The sequence below is a fragment of the Chiroxiphia lanceolata genome, chromosome 9 (assembly GCF_009829145.1).
Source record: "Chiroxiphia lanceolata isolate bChiLan1 chromosome 9, bChiLan1.pri, whole genome shotgun sequence".
Lineage (NCBI taxonomy): Eukaryota > Metazoa > Chordata > Aves > Passeriformes > Pipridae > Chiroxiphia > Chiroxiphia lanceolata.
This window is the reverse complement of record NC_045645.1, coordinates 18,211,738-18,226,905: the sequence shown is the minus strand read 5'-3', so window position 1 is coordinate 18,226,905 and position 15,168 is coordinate 18,211,738. Positions and strand designations below refer to the sequence as shown.

The 15,168-nt window shown below is 39.3% G+C and overlaps 1 protein-coding gene and 1 long non-coding RNA gene across 9 annotated transcripts in view; one reads left to right on the top strand and one right to left on the bottom strand.

The window, feature by feature from the left end:
- PTBP2 (polypyrimidine tract binding protein 2) overlaps window positions 1–7,045 on the bottom strand; it is a 48,078-nt gene extending 41,033 nt beyond the window's left edge. For 3 of the 8 annotated variants that reach the window (XM_032696304.1, XM_032696305.1, XM_032696311.1), the window contains exons 1-2: window positions 6,894–7,045; window positions 5,297–5,327 (exon numbers count right to left, since the gene is read on the bottom strand). In XM_032696304.1, coding sequence (XP_032552195.1) covers window positions 5,297–5,327; window positions 6,894–6,901 — 39 coding nt within the window. In that variant the 5' untranslated portion in view covers window positions 6,902–7,045. The remainder of the gene's footprint in view (window positions 1–5,296; window positions 5,328–6,893) is intronic. The other 5 variants (XM_032696307.1, XM_032696306.1, XM_032696308.1 and 2 more) reach the window with 2 other exon arrangements.
- Window positions 7,046–7,079: 34 nt separating this feature from the next.
- Window positions 7,080–8,867, top strand: LOC116790634. Its single transcript, XR_004358433.1, has 3 exons — window positions 7,080–7,127; window positions 8,071–8,195; window positions 8,800–8,867. It is a non-coding gene; the product is annotated as an uncharacterized LOC116790634 (long non-coding RNA).
- The last annotated feature ends 6,301 nt before the right edge of the window (window positions 8,868–15,168 follow it).

Genomic DNA, 15,168 nt, shown 5'->3' with positions numbered 1-15,168 from the left:
ATGCCAAGCTGGAAGGGACCCACAAAGATCACGGATTCTAACTCCTGGCCCTGCACAGGACCATCCCAAAGCATTTCTCTTTGTACAACTCCCCCATTAAGATGCAAACATAAGTGTTCTGTTACAAATAAAAAATAGGTGATTTCCAATTAGTGACAGACATCAAAACACATCAAATAGATACAGTAAATCTTCCTTACATTGATGCATACTTACTACAGAGCACAAACTAATTTTCAACATTCTTCCTTTCCTTCCACTTTCAGCTCTCCTTATTTTTCACATATATTACAGTGGTAGAATGAGCATTAAAAAAAAAGGTACAAAGAAAAAAGAATTGGAGTAAACTGTTCTGAGAATAAATACAAAAGCCACTTCAAACAGGGTCAATTTATAAAATTTACTGCTACAAAGAGAGCAAATGTCTTTCAGTGTAGGAAGTTATTTTTTGTCACCAAGGACATGCCACTGCTGAAGAGACAAATCCAGAAGCCAGTTCTAAACTTCTGAACATGGTCACACCATTCTTACTTCACTGCTATAATGTTCCACGTGGTTTTTTGCTATCAACTGCTACTATCACAACTAAGTATCATTGAACACAAAAGTTGTTTAGAAACATTATCCTAGCTAAAACAAAACTAAAACAGCTTCTCCAATTCATAAACAGTCCATTTTTCTCAAATCACTGCCTCTTTGTAGAATCTACTAGTAATTATATTAGACATGAAAATACAGCTCAAAACTATAATTCTAATATTTTAAATACAATAAAACAGACAATCACATGGCATTTGTCTGTAAGAATGGATCAGTTTTTTATCCTACCACTTCCTTCATTTTAAGTAGCCAAAATGACAACAGTGAAGGCAAAAGATTTCAGAAAAAGAAAAAAACTGAAAGGAACAAGCTACTGAAACAAATTTTTCCACTTCTTAAATTTAGTCTTCTGACAACTTGCTAGAATTTCTGACTTTTCAACACAAATTTTCATTATACAGGGCACAGATGAAATAAGTCACAAAGTACCCACAGTATTTGTTTCCACCATGAAGAAATTCTGTTATTAGTAGCAAAAAAGGGTCAGTGTTCTATAATTTTGTAAGAGAAGACTACCCCTTAGAACTTGAGTTAAAAAAACCAAAGTGGACAATGCTTCAACAGTACTTTACAGATTGCTACTTTGTGCTCTCTCCCTTCTCTCCATCAGTTCATATCTCTCCTGGTTTTAGCTACTGTCCTTCCCCCATACTATATTCCTCCATGTTAAGTTTCAGCAACCAGGAAATGTTTATTGGAATATGAGTTTTCCATTCTAGCTATAAGTGGGACTGTCTATGCTTGGCGGCTGAAGCTCTCTGGTTTTGGCTAGTATAGCCCAAAATACTCTCAACAATGTCAAAAATTCCCAAATGCTGAAGCCAAACAATGCATCCATAAATAAATGACTGCTTCTTTTCTCCTCTCAGGTAGAAGCACACCTCAGCCATTCTGAAACATGCATTCCATATATACAAAATGAGTCGCTCAATTGTTCAGGTCCCATTTACTGCACAGCTACACATCATCCAGGAGAAAGATGATACATTAGACTGAAGTGGCACACGCTGAAATACAGTAAAAGAGATCATCCTCAACATGCACCCAAAATTCACTTAAGTTATTCCCTGTACCTGCGTGACATATATTCTTTACATCGTGTTTTACACCCCCCCAGAGTCTTTTAATTACTCCAGAGAAGAGATACATTATATACTTCATACATGGCTCTACCACTCCAAGCACCTAATCACTTTACTTACAAGATTAAAGCATTGTAACTGCAAAGAGAACACAGGAGAGCAATTCAAAGTACAGTTATTAGATGCTGATTATTAAATACCCAAATCTATATAGCCAGTGAGCAATGAGAAGATTGAGACTAGTAGCTAACTAGCAAGCCGTTTTATTTTTAGTAACTAAGGACCTCATGTAATAAGAGCAGAGCAACTGTGATGTACCTTTTTTAAACAAAAAAGCAAACATTTTATATAACGGCAATTTTTAAAACTGTGCATGAAGAAATCCATAACATGTATAGAACTTCTTCAAGAAACTGAAACTTTTTAAAAAATTGAACTATGTAATATACTGCCATTACTGGAATTCCTAGCTCTCTTCTATTCAAGTACACTTTACACAAACTGCTTATATACAATGTGAGTTCACAAACTAACACACAGAAATAAAGTTCATTCTTTCTGCATTACTTTGTAAATAGTAATGTAAGGGGTGAACTGTGTGCAGAGTGACATTTCTTTGCCTCCATGAATTCTAGGTAAGCAAAACAAGACATTACAGACCAAATCAGAGTTATTTCATATGTATTTACAAGATGACTGGGTTTTAACATGTTCTAATGCTTTCAGAAATTAAAGCACACTGCTCCTCTGACAGATTTTAGCTAGGAAGTGTGCTCCCATTACATATTTTGAGTTGCACAAATCCCCATATTTACTGTATGCAAACCAAGTTTTCAAGTAGTATTTGTCATTTTTTCCACCTCCATTCCAAGTTTTATGTTTTCATCCGTTTTTGGTGTTATTTTCTGGTGACTCAACATGTAAATAAAATGAAGACTGAACATCAGATGAAGAAAAATGTCTTAAATCAAGTGTACAGCACAAATAAATGGCAATAGCTTCAAATTTATCAGCTTCACTTGCAGGTAACTCAGACTATATATTTCTTAATAAAACATTATAAGCAAACATTCCTTCTACTATATACTTGCCTTGCCCATATGAAGTCCTCAAAGCTCAAAAGCCCTCTTTTAATTGAAAAACAACACCTACAGTACAGTACTTAACTCTTTTATGAATGGGTTTAAAAATATAAGTAACATGTTCACTTTTCTGTTTAAGAGAGAAACCAGCCAGACAACAGTTAATAAAATTTTCAAATTTGTATTGACATGACTGATGATAAAATAAAGCAAATTTTCCAAACAGAAGAGTCTTGTATCACAATTCATTTCTTTAAGTGTAACTGAATATATCACAACATGCTGTATAACTGACCAGCATATATACTGTAGGTAAAAAATCTCAAGAAAACATTGGTTGAAACTAATATCCTGGATAAGTTGATTTCACACAGGTAAATCCCTGCTCACCTCCAATGCCTATCCAGTCACAATAAAAGCAGCATTGGAACAGCATTAAAACTGCTGATGCAATTCCTTAGATTCAAAACTTAATGTCTACACATTTCCATAGCACCCCAAAGAAAAGATAACAGCCAAGGAAAGGCCGGATGAATGATCCTAGTTGTTTATATACACCCACAGTAAAGCATTCCTCAACTTTAAAACTTCAGTGCATCAAGGGCAGTGAAAAGAACAAAAAGGAAAAATGTTTCACATGGCCTTTCACAAAATATGAATAAAGTTGAATAAAATACTGATACCCACACTGTATATATCAATTAAAAAGAAATTCCATTTTCCATTATTAGTATCTTGAGATAATTACAGAAGCTCCAGAATACAATCCAGTTTACTCCTCCCATATTTAACAGCTTTTCCAGAAAATCATCACCTTTATTTATTCCCACTACTTCCATGCACAGACTGTTTTCTTTTAAAATCTGAACAACAAGTCTACTTTTACAAGGCAAAGAACACAACTTTTTGACACTTCTGTGCCTTTCCTTGTATTTATTTTAATTACTGCCTTCAATACACCTGGCTTGCTTTCTTTCTTATATTCATAATATAACTTCCATAATCTCATAATCTCATAATATAATTTCTATAATCAACAGAAAGAAGCAGTTACATCCTCTGGAGCGTCTTCATTTCACTGTCTGGCTAGTATCTGAAAGTATGGTTCCAAAATTGCAACATATAACACTCAAATTCTCATAAACACTCCAGTTGCTCATAGTAAAGAATGAAAGGGATACTGAATCCATTTACTTCTCCTGAAGTGAGAACGTCAGAATCCAAGGTTCAAGTAATACGTGGTTTACCTGAAACTGCTTCTTCACTAGATAGGACTGAGGGCAATTTATGGATTTATTTTTTTTTTCCTCAAAGCAAACGATCAGTTTACTTCAGAAAAACTTCGAACTCTTGGAACTTCCTTAGGTATTCCTCCAAACTACTAAATACATTCTTAAACTTTAATCAGTCCTCCCAGGCAAGAAAGAAACAATCATGCCAGTTCATATTTCTATTGTGATTAGCTCCACAGAAGTGCTTTAATAACTACACTTGACTCACGACTCAGAGAGTGATTTTAAGCCTGTCTCCAACACTGCATGAACATATGGAGCCAGATGGGTCCAGAATCCATATAACTGACTTCTTATAGCTCTTCCTAGAAGCAAGCCTGCTCAGGAACATCATACAGGTACATCTGACAGAACAGCTGCTGTATCTATAGGCTGGCTGTATTACGTAGGAACTAGTCCAAATCCAGCAGGACTGATACTGGATCTGTGCACCTGAGCCTTACTAGACAAAGCCTGCCTCAGCAAGCAGTTAACACAGATCAGCTTCAGGTGAAAAGGTAGGTAAGTAACACAAGCTAAAAAGTCCCTGACCACATGTGAAGAGTTAACTGTATGCACTAGTAAACTTTTATGTTCCTACCACTGAAAGAATTGCTCACAAGCATTCATTAAAGTTCCCTTGTCCCATATATCTTTACTTCATAGTAGCAGACTAAGAAATAACGAGAAAGTTAAGATCTAATTCCTGAGACAGATTTGAATAAAAAACTGAATAGTAAATTAACAACCCTTTTCCTTGCTATTAAAAAAGAGATAAGTTCATAACCAAACTTGAGAAATAAAAAGTAAAGCAAAGCAAACACCCACTTCTGTGTCTACATAACAAATTCTACCTCCCATATTTCTGAGTCCTATTACAGGCAGTCACTTCTTTTTTAACTTCAGCGGTAACTGTTTTTAAACAAGGAGGGGGAGGGAGAGAAGAAAACAAGACTTTTACAGGCACCATGCAACAATGAGAAAGTGTTGTTTGAAAAAAATACGCAAAACGAAACTTTAAAATAAGAAGCTGACACCACTGCATTAATCTAGAACCACTGTTTACAGTTCAGTGCCTAGAAAGGTCTTTTATGTAGAGCCCCCGATTTACCTCTGGGGATTTCTGGTTAATAAAGCATATACTGCTGACTGGATACCAGCTCACAATGACTAGCTAAAATCTTCCAATTTGCAATACTGATACTCAAAGTAGTTAATTTTGTATCAACAGTTTGCCCCCTTATTTAAGTGTACATCCTACCTTCACACCAACTGCAACATCAGTGACAATGCTGTAAAAAAAAAAAAACAAACAAGAACACAAGTTAACCAATTTATCTTCAAATTCAACTTTTCAATGTATCGCAATGACAAAATAATGAGGAAACAAACAGCCAACAACTTTCCTGATCAAGAAACTGTGTTCCAAGAACACAGCAGGACTGAGGGGAAGTACAAAAGAAACCTACAAAAGCCACTGCGCTCCCCCAGATTACAGGCTACTCCAAAAGAGTACAAAGTTTCAAGTAAACGTCACTCCAGTGCAGCACTGTCAGGAAATTTCATTAGGAAACTTGGGTCTCCGGACTACACGTGGACCACAGGGTGGAAATAAAATAATTTGAAAGCAAGCACAGAACTTTTCTCAAACATCTCTGCTAACTAGACAGCTAATTCAGCAACACAGCCTGCCCTAGAGATCTTCTTAAACCAGAAAGCAACAAAAACATTTTTTTTAAAATTAGCTTGGAAAAAAAAGGAATGCATTGGCAGTCACACTTATATGAAATTTAATGAGGTACACCTATACAAAACTCTGCAACAGGTATGTCAAGGTCCACCTTTTTCTTAGAGGTTGTGACATCATCACTCTGTGTAACACAATCCCAACAGAAATGTAAGTCCACACGAAGAAAAAAAAAAGAAAACACGAATATATGAGAGCATTCCATCATGTAGTACTCATTAGTGACAAGACTGCTCAGACAGGATTTGTAAAACCTAACATTATAACCACAACTAACCATAAAAAGCCTTTAGAACTCTCACAGTTGAAAGGTTATATGCTTTAAGCATACCAAAGAGATGGCTTCTCTGTTTGAAGTAGAGTAAACAACTTAATAGGAAATGCGGGAGCTGGAAGCTGCTGTATTTACACTGACGAGGGCTACAACCAGCAGCCCCATTTTCCAAATCCAACAAAAAGCAGGCCTTGTGTGTGGTGCCTGCCCACCGCAGCCCTCGCTGTCCCGCATGGTCGACTCCTTCCAACCTTCCCTTCTTTGGCTCTTACAGCCAGTCCACAGCATATACAAAGACATCTTTCTACCTGGGGGGGGGGGGAAGCCAAAGGGCTTATTAGGCAGTTTCTGAAAACAAAAGAGCTCGACATCTGGCTCCCGCTGGTATCGCTCCTCCCCTCCAGCCAGCTCCAAAACAAACCCGAGCCCCGCAGCGTGCCCCTCGTCACCCCCCGCCCGGGGGGAGACACGGCATAGGCGGGAGAGCAAGAGGGAGCGAGAGGCTCTGGGGGGCCGATGAGGGTAGATCGCGCTGCCTCTTCACGTCGAGACGCGCCGTATCGGGCACCGCACCGAGCAGAGGGCGGCCCAAATCCGTCGGCGACTCGAGCGGGGGATCCTACCGGGGGGTTACGGAGACGCTGAGCCCCGTCTTGCCCCGCTCCCAGCCTGCACGGCGCTCTCAGGCTCCAGCCGTCCCGCGGCGGGCAGCCCGCCGCTCCCCACACCCTCCGAGACGCCTGCCGTCAGCCAGCGAGGCACCGAGACAGGTCCCAGCACCGACCGGCAGCAGCAGCGCGGCAGCCCCTCGCCCCCAGCGCCCCGGCCCCCACTCACCCGTCCATTGCCGAGCAGGACAGAGCGCGGGCAGCGGGACAGGAGCCGCGCACGGGGAGGCTGCGAGAAAATGGCGGCCTGGCCTGCACGGGAACCGCCGAGCGTTGCCGAGTGCCGGACTCCGCTCCGCGTCCGCCGCCGCTACCGCGCACGCGCCGGCCGCTCGCGCATGCGCCTTGCGCGCCGGTGAAGCTTTTGCCCTCAGCTGCCCGGCCCGAGCCGGCTCGTGAGGCGGTGCGAGCCTGCCCCGCCCGGGGCGGGAACGGGGCGGAGGAGTCCTTCACACACATGGCGGGTCTGGCATCCGCGTCCCGTGTCCGTCACGCACGTCCCGAGGGGCGGCTCCCGCTCCTTCCCCCCCGGCGCCCCGCTTCGGGACTGCGGGGTGGGGGGACACACGACAGCGCCCAGGCCGCTGGGGGCGGTGGGGACGGACCCGCCCCGGTCGTTCCTCAGGCCGTGGCCGTTCCCGGCCGCCCCGCCCGGGGCCGCGGCTGAGCCGCCGGACCCCACTTGTTGCGTGGAGAGAGTTCCCGCGTTTGTTGCCAGCGTTTACCAGCGCCGGGAGCTGGTCCCGTGTACTCAGGGAAAATGTTCAGATGGCCTGGACAGCCCCGTGCACCCCGTCCCCCTACAGGGAGTCCTGTCCCCATCGCTCGGTGCCCTCGGCTGCGCAGTCACTGACAGGGAAACAACGTTGACTATATGGCTGATCACTGATACTATTTAAAAAATAATTAAGATGAACGTACAAATCAACCATTGCAGTGAGCTGGGTTGTTTCCTCACGGAAATCCGTGTCGCTGTGGTTTTCTATAAACTTATCATGTCAGGGTACAAACTATTTGCTCTGCCTGGCCATTAGGAAATACACTATTTCTCCCCCTTATTTTTTGGCAGGTCTCAATGTTTCATCACAAATATCAAAATGTTTGATACAGGGTTTCTAGAAAGAGCTGTGTGTGAGACAGTCCTGGATTGCATTCAAACAAAAAGTCAAACTAAAGGTTTTATACCTATGAAAGAAAATTTGAAAATGTGATCCAAATGTTCCTATAAGATCCCAAATACAGAAGACTACTAAAAAGTATTCAAAACGTCTTCTGTCATTTTTATATTTTCAAAAATATGTTTTGAGGAAGTAGTCCCTTACTTGATTGCACTTTATTTTTTTCAGGTTACTGTAAGTGCCATGGAGTCTGTCACTGAAACTATTACAATGAAACTGATAAAGAATTTAGGAACCGAAAAACTATGCATACCTCCATAACTAGAAAATTTTCAGTATGCTTTAATACCCCTGTATCCTTCTTCTCTACAGCGACCTCATGAATAGCTTAATAACTGACTTAACATTTGTATGTAGGAGTACATACAAATTCTACTCTGTGACTTGTTCTGTTCTGGAAAAGTCACTCTGGTTCTCTGCAGTAACCAGTTTACTAGATGGAAAATAGCTCAGTTTTATATTTGTAAAAGTACTAATCCTTCTACTTCTTAGTAATTAATAGAAAAGGTGTCTTTCCATTTGACTTCTCTGTCTCACTGCCTGACTTGCTTACCTCCCTTGCCTTTATAGTAATGCCATCTTCAAACCTTATATTCTCTTCTGTAGCATTCCTGTTTTCTTCTTCTTTCATGACACCTAGCAGAATCTATCTAATTAAGTGAGCTAATTCTCATTCAGTTTATCCTCTGAGTTAGATGCTCTTCCCTATAAGGGAGACTGAGGAGCTCCTGTTGAGTGTTTATAGCAGAAAAGGCACTGGAACTGAGTTTGCAAATTTGAGTTTGAAATAATGGATGTGACTTTTTAGAGAAAAACTCTGCCCCTTCCCCCCACCAACCATCAATAAAGTGATAATTAATCAATCGGGATTTTACCTTAACCATAACCCTAATCTAGAGCATTTAATTTTAGAAGGGAAAAAAAAGATACCAACATTCAGTGTGTTACTAATAAAATACCATGACACTCTCTTGCTCAGGTGTTTGTGCAATGTGGTATTCCACTTTCCTCTTCAAGTAGCTTTGCTTTTTTATACTATTAGATCATTTTTAGTATGCTTTTGGGTGCCTGATGAAATGTCTGCCATATTTGGGACATTGTGATAGCACAAATAATGACTTGGTCATCTGTTTTCTCTGTTGCTAGAGTATGTCTTTGCTTTGTTTTTCTAATGTTTTAGAAGGTCAGAAAAAAATTGCTGCAAAAAAACACCCCCTTGTCCTTACGACCTGTCAACTTTCTGCTGAAGTTCTGCATCAGATATTTCAAAAGGCAGCTGAAATGTCCAATGAGACAATCATTCAGTAAAACACCTCAAGCAAAACCCTCCACATTCAGTTGTTACATTATAAAACATGAGGGCTTAAATCCTCAATCCATTTTATTCTAACAAAAGTTTAAGTGTAGATACTTCTATAGGCTGTACAAAAGTTCCAAAAGTTCTCTTTTGAAATCCTACTGCTGTAGGATTTGAAATCTTACTGCTGTAATAATATTTTGTTTTCCAAAATAGTTTCCTTTGACTGATACACTTAGATGTTTCACTTTGATTGGCTGTTGCCCTTTTATTTCAAGAACAGCTAATAGCTGTGTAGTTCAGTAGCATTATGAGTAGTTAATGCTTAGTGAAAGATTTTAGGAACTAGAAAGCACACAAAGATATTTTCTGCTGTATGTTGTCTCAAATTCAATCTGTGGAGATACTGGGGAAAAAACCCAGGATCCACATTCTCAGAGAATATCTTGTCCAAGAACTTGCCTGAGTACTTTTTGACACCTGCAGCATTCTAGGGCAACAAATTATGCAATTTTGGAAATCTCTGTGTGAAAAATATTTTCTGTCAGGCCCACTGCCTAATAATTTCCTTTGATGTCCACTAGTTAAAAAATAGATAAGTTTCCCCATTCGCCTAAACATGCATTCACAAATGCATATAGCTTCGTCATATTTTCTTCAGTTCTATTTCCAGAGTCCTACTAAATTTAATGTCTTCCCTATTAGAAGTCATTCCATGTTTTCAATAATTTGTTTTGCCTTTTTATACACCTTTCCTAATTCTGTTCTATAAGACCGTAATGGTCATCATTATTCAATGGCTTTATATAGGTGCATAATGAGTGCTTTCCGGGTTTATATTCTTTTTCTTTTCTGATAATACCAATCTCATTTGCATGTTTGAATGCTACACAGCCATGAGCTGCTGTTTTCACACCCCCCACAACTCAAGCACTCTTTGCTGTGTGGAAGCCATTCATTTAGATTCCAGGACTTTGCATATATATTTTGGCTTTTTTTCTCCCTTGAATATTACTTCCATTTTTCAGCACAGAATTCAACTTGCCATTTCATCATTCAGTCACACAGTATCATGAGAGTTTTCCACAATTCTTCACGGTCAGCTTTTGTTTTTATTACCATGAATAATTCAGCATCATCAGCAAACTTGGTCGCCTCAATAATCACTCTTTTTTCCAGATCATTTAAGAATATGCTGAACAGCACAGGTCCCTGTGGTACTCTACCACTGACCTTCCTCTACTGTGAAAAAACCAGACCATTTTTCTTGTCCTTCATTTAATATCTTTTAATAATGTAGTATTAATAACTAATAATTAAAAATTTATTAATATGTCAAATAATATACCTGTTAATACTGTATCACCTTAGTTTCTCTCGAGAGCCTTGGGCAGAGAATTTCAACAAACTCTTTTTTTTTAATTATATCATACTGTTTCAATCAGAGTATGTGAAAACTCGAACTCAGTGACTCCTTCAATGAACATGATACTTCTTACTATTAGATGCACTTACACAGTAACCATTTTTCCCTATCTCCAAACTAAATAGCCCTGTCTATTTAGTTTCTCCATATTGTTAACAGCAGTGTCATTAAATGGTGTTGCTTAGAACAACAGATCCTCTGGATATTATGGGAAAGGTTGATCATTCGGTGTACCAGTCTTTGTTATATTAAACCACGTTAATCTATCTTAAGCCAGTTCTTATCATCTTCATAAATTCCCCAGATGCCTTTGAGCGAAGTCCCAACATTTATTAGCAGCTATTCATCTTTTTGTGGTCCTGTAAACAATGTCCTTAATCAACATTTCTTCTCAGCAGTCTATGTTGATTTACTTTGTTTTCTTAATCAAAGTTTTGAAGCTATTGTGTAGTTCTTACAAGCACAGTGCCCTAAATAAATGTCTCTTTTTCAAGTTCAAGTCAGAACTCATCTTGCTTGTCTGAATCCCACAGGCTGCTCTACAGCATTTTATTTCTAGCGTCCTTGCTAGAAAGACAGCTTATCTTGGGCGGGCTGGGAGTGTAACTGCTCTCTACTGTATCAAACACTGAAACATGTGACATAGCTCAAACTGTACGTCAGTGAATGTTCCTATGGGTTCAGAGGCCTATATTTGACTCCGAGATTATCATCTCTCTGCCTACTTTCCCTCTCTTGCTTGTACCATATCCACCTGGAAATTTATTTTCCATAGCAAATTCACCTTTTTCTATCACTGTGATTAAATACATGTACATTTACTTTCTTCAGGACTGGAGAACAGTTTTACTTTTTATTACAAACATTATATGCCATTGGTGATTGCAAACATCTTTCATTCCATGGGGTTTTCTTGTTTTTTGTCTTAGCTGATTGGTGGTGGATTGAAGATCATGTTGTGGGTCGTGTACAGCCATGGCTGCAGCTCTGGCAAGAGTGCTGTTTCTGTTAGGGAAAAGAAGTGAAATGAATTGTTGGGGGTTTTTTTCTGAATGTAAAGGTGTTTGTTGAGGTTATAAAACAAAAGGTGGAAGTTCTCTTCTTCTTGACCTAAAAAAATGTAAAGATCTTTCTGTTGTCACAAACAGATGTCTAAGTGCTGGCCTGGCGCTCTACAAGACACAGGTGAAATATTCCAACACCAAAGCCATGACTGCTCTTCAAGTACCTAGTAAAGTAATTTAATGGATAGTGAGAACCTAGTTGTCCCCTGGGCACAGCATGGTTGACCAGTACTGATGAGGGCTGCTCCCTAATGATGGTGCTTTTACCAGCCTGGATCTTTACATTGCAGATGGCATAGCTTTCCTGCCTATCAGGCTGTCACAAAACCCACTAAAAAAAAACCCCAAGCACTGTACTTTTAAAATCATGTGTGGGTTACATGAAAGACCCACAGTCAGAAAAGATTTAATTCTTAGAGACTCCTTCCTTACTACAATAGCTTTTACCAACAAGTATTGCAGGTAACGAAGGTTCTCCACTTGAGGATCAGACAAGGTATAGATTCAGGGACTTCAAGATGATTTTTATTTTTAAGCTGAAGTGATGCTACCTAAATTTTGGCTAATGATACTCATGTAAGGGTATGGCTAACTTAACCGAGCTCAAGCATTTAGTCCAGCAATGCCCTGGCAAGCTGTTTGTGCAAATTGGTGCCCAGTCTGGCATGATGTCTCAGCAAGTAGGTGGTGACTAGTAGCTGAGAGGTGGCAAACATTAACCCCTCATCCAATACGCCTGCTTTTGCAGGGGGTACTTTTCTTCTGTTCCAGTGCAAAATCAATGTAGACCCACTGCTGCAGGTGATCTGAACTCATCTGGTTTGACTTTGCACTGAAGCAATCTAGACAGTCATTTTTATCAGACAAAAGATCCCAAGCCCCCAAACCTCCTGCCTCCGGCTGCTCATTTGCAGTCTGAGAGCCTTTCCTGCTCTATGCCCTGCAGGCAGGAGCAAGCACAAGCCAGAGGTTTCAGCCACAGCCCAAGTCAATGTCCCAAAAGTGGGCTAACAGGCAAACTGAAGGGTGTACTAAGGTGTATTTTGACTCGCCCTCTATCTTACTCACAGACCAGCATCAGACAGAATACTTTTTAACATACACAGTGAGCCCAGTCTTGAACAAAATCTGAGGTTGTCTAGTTTTACAAACATAATTATGATTACTAAAAAGGTGACAAAAAAGTAATGGACAACACAACTCTTTTGAAAAAACTGAACACCAGCAAGGAAAAGATTTCAAATCCCCAATAACATAGTAGTAAATTAAAGCAATACATTCTCAAACAAATAAAGAAAACTTATAGCAATTTCAAAGAATGTTCTTTGCACAGCTGGACTGAAATGGGACTTTTGCTATTGATTTCAGGAATACCAGAACCTGAACTCTGAACTCAAATGATTTAAAAGGAGTAAAAAGTGTCTCACAGTAATTTTTAAAAGGCCATATAAGTGACAGATGAGCTCACCTTTCCACTTTACTCTTTGATGTTATAAAATGGAAATTTTTTTCTACAGTTTTTCCAAAACTGGACTCTTGCAACATCCCATCCTACAGAAGTTCTTCCAAATGCTTTTGTACCTTGTGTAAGAACGCATTATGTTCCTGGGCTTTTTTGATAGGGATTATTTTATGGGCTCCTACAAGACTGTGTAAATTATCAAAAAGAATATCATAGAGGAAAAAATATTTCCAAGCAGATGCTATCCATGGTGGCAAAAGATATTTAAAATGGAAACCTTTTAAGTGTTACAGAAAAATGTCTTCAAGGAGGACACCCCAGAAATGTGACTGTTTTTTAGGAAATGAAAATCTTCAAAGCAGACACCTCTTTCTGTGAGGAAATCCTCAAAGGGGCATTCCTCCAAAGTGAGAATCTTTGAAAATGAAATCTCTTAACTGATCTGAAAACTTTGAAAGCAATAAACCATTCCTAAAACCAAAAGCAATATTTCTTTGGCAGAGTGTTCTTAAAGAGAACTGCACCATCATTAACTACAGAAGTAATCAATGTCTACTTCTCTTACAAGAAGGAATAAGTATTATTTAAAATCTTTAACATCATCACAAAGTTATTAAAATAAATTTTTACAATATTTTTAACAATAAAAAGTATTGGTGGCAGCATACTCTCATCACTGGGCAGGCAGTTGCTGACTTAAAAATAGCTTCTTCATTTTTAAAGGTATAAGTAAGAAAGTTCATGGAGTGGAGCTTGTTGGAAATATTTCTGTGAATTATATTGCCATGGAGTAATACTTTTTTTTTTTTCAAGTAAAACAGAAAATGGCAGCTTTGCAGTATAATTTTCTAGTCCAGAATAGTATAATTTTTGAAATCTGGCCTATTTTTCCAGGATTGAAATCCATTTCCCAATGTTTTCCAGCTAGCACAGTCCATGGAGTGCTTTCTGGTCAAAAGTTTTACAGGGAAGTGATGTAGGAGCATGGATGTGACAACCAAGCAAAGTAAATAGCCTATATATATAACTTAGAAAGGAAACAATGAAAAGGCAATTTGTTCATTTTGCCATATTGAAACATCATGGCCTTTAAGATGACTGCAGTTGAAGCACTCCTTTGAGCAATGCAAGGAGATGGATCTATAGTATCATTTAAAGAGGCTGACTGCTGTGGCACTAGACAAGCTATTGGACTGTGAGTGAACTGCATCTGACCCAAAGCCAAGGGCAAGCCAGAATTATTTTCAGGATAAGACATTGGAGTTTAAAGCATCCTGGAGAGACACCATCTTTTTTGAATTAAGAAATTCAGAAATTAACAAATAAAATACATCTTTGCTTGCCTGAGCAGCCACTTTCTCTCTTACTGACAAGACTCATGGAAGCAACATTCCATTTATCTTCTACTCCTGGCTGTGTGGACCTACAGTGGTACCAACCACCCTCTCACAGTTCCTACACTCAAAAATATTCAGCAACACAGTGTCTCCTCCACTCTCCCTTGTTATCTTTTCATGCTGTCCTCACACACTCCTCACTTCAGGATTTGGGTATCATAAAGACTCTTAGGAAAATGTAGCTAAGGTGATGCATTGTGGCATTCTGGTTTTTAATTGCTTTACTGTACATACTTTTCCCACTGTTTTTTTTTATCTAGCAGCAAATTTAACTGGGATCACTTAGGCATCTTTCTATATTAAATATTCCAGATAAAATTATTCTTTCAGATCTACTCAGCTGAAATACTTTTTAGCATATCAATTTCACAGAACTGTTATTTCTGTAGTGTGCAGTACTGGGAGGTTCAATATGTACACATACGAGGCAAATTTGACCCAATCGGCATAGCCTATATGACAGAGCTCTTTAATAACAGCTTATAACTGGGATGTGGGTTTGAGTTTTAGAAAAAATAAGACAACTACAAAAAGTAGAAGTTGTTTGCATGCTAAAAGGTAGTGTGAATACTGGTTTTGCTAATAGCAGAAAAATAATCCAGACTGCAAGGACCAATTTC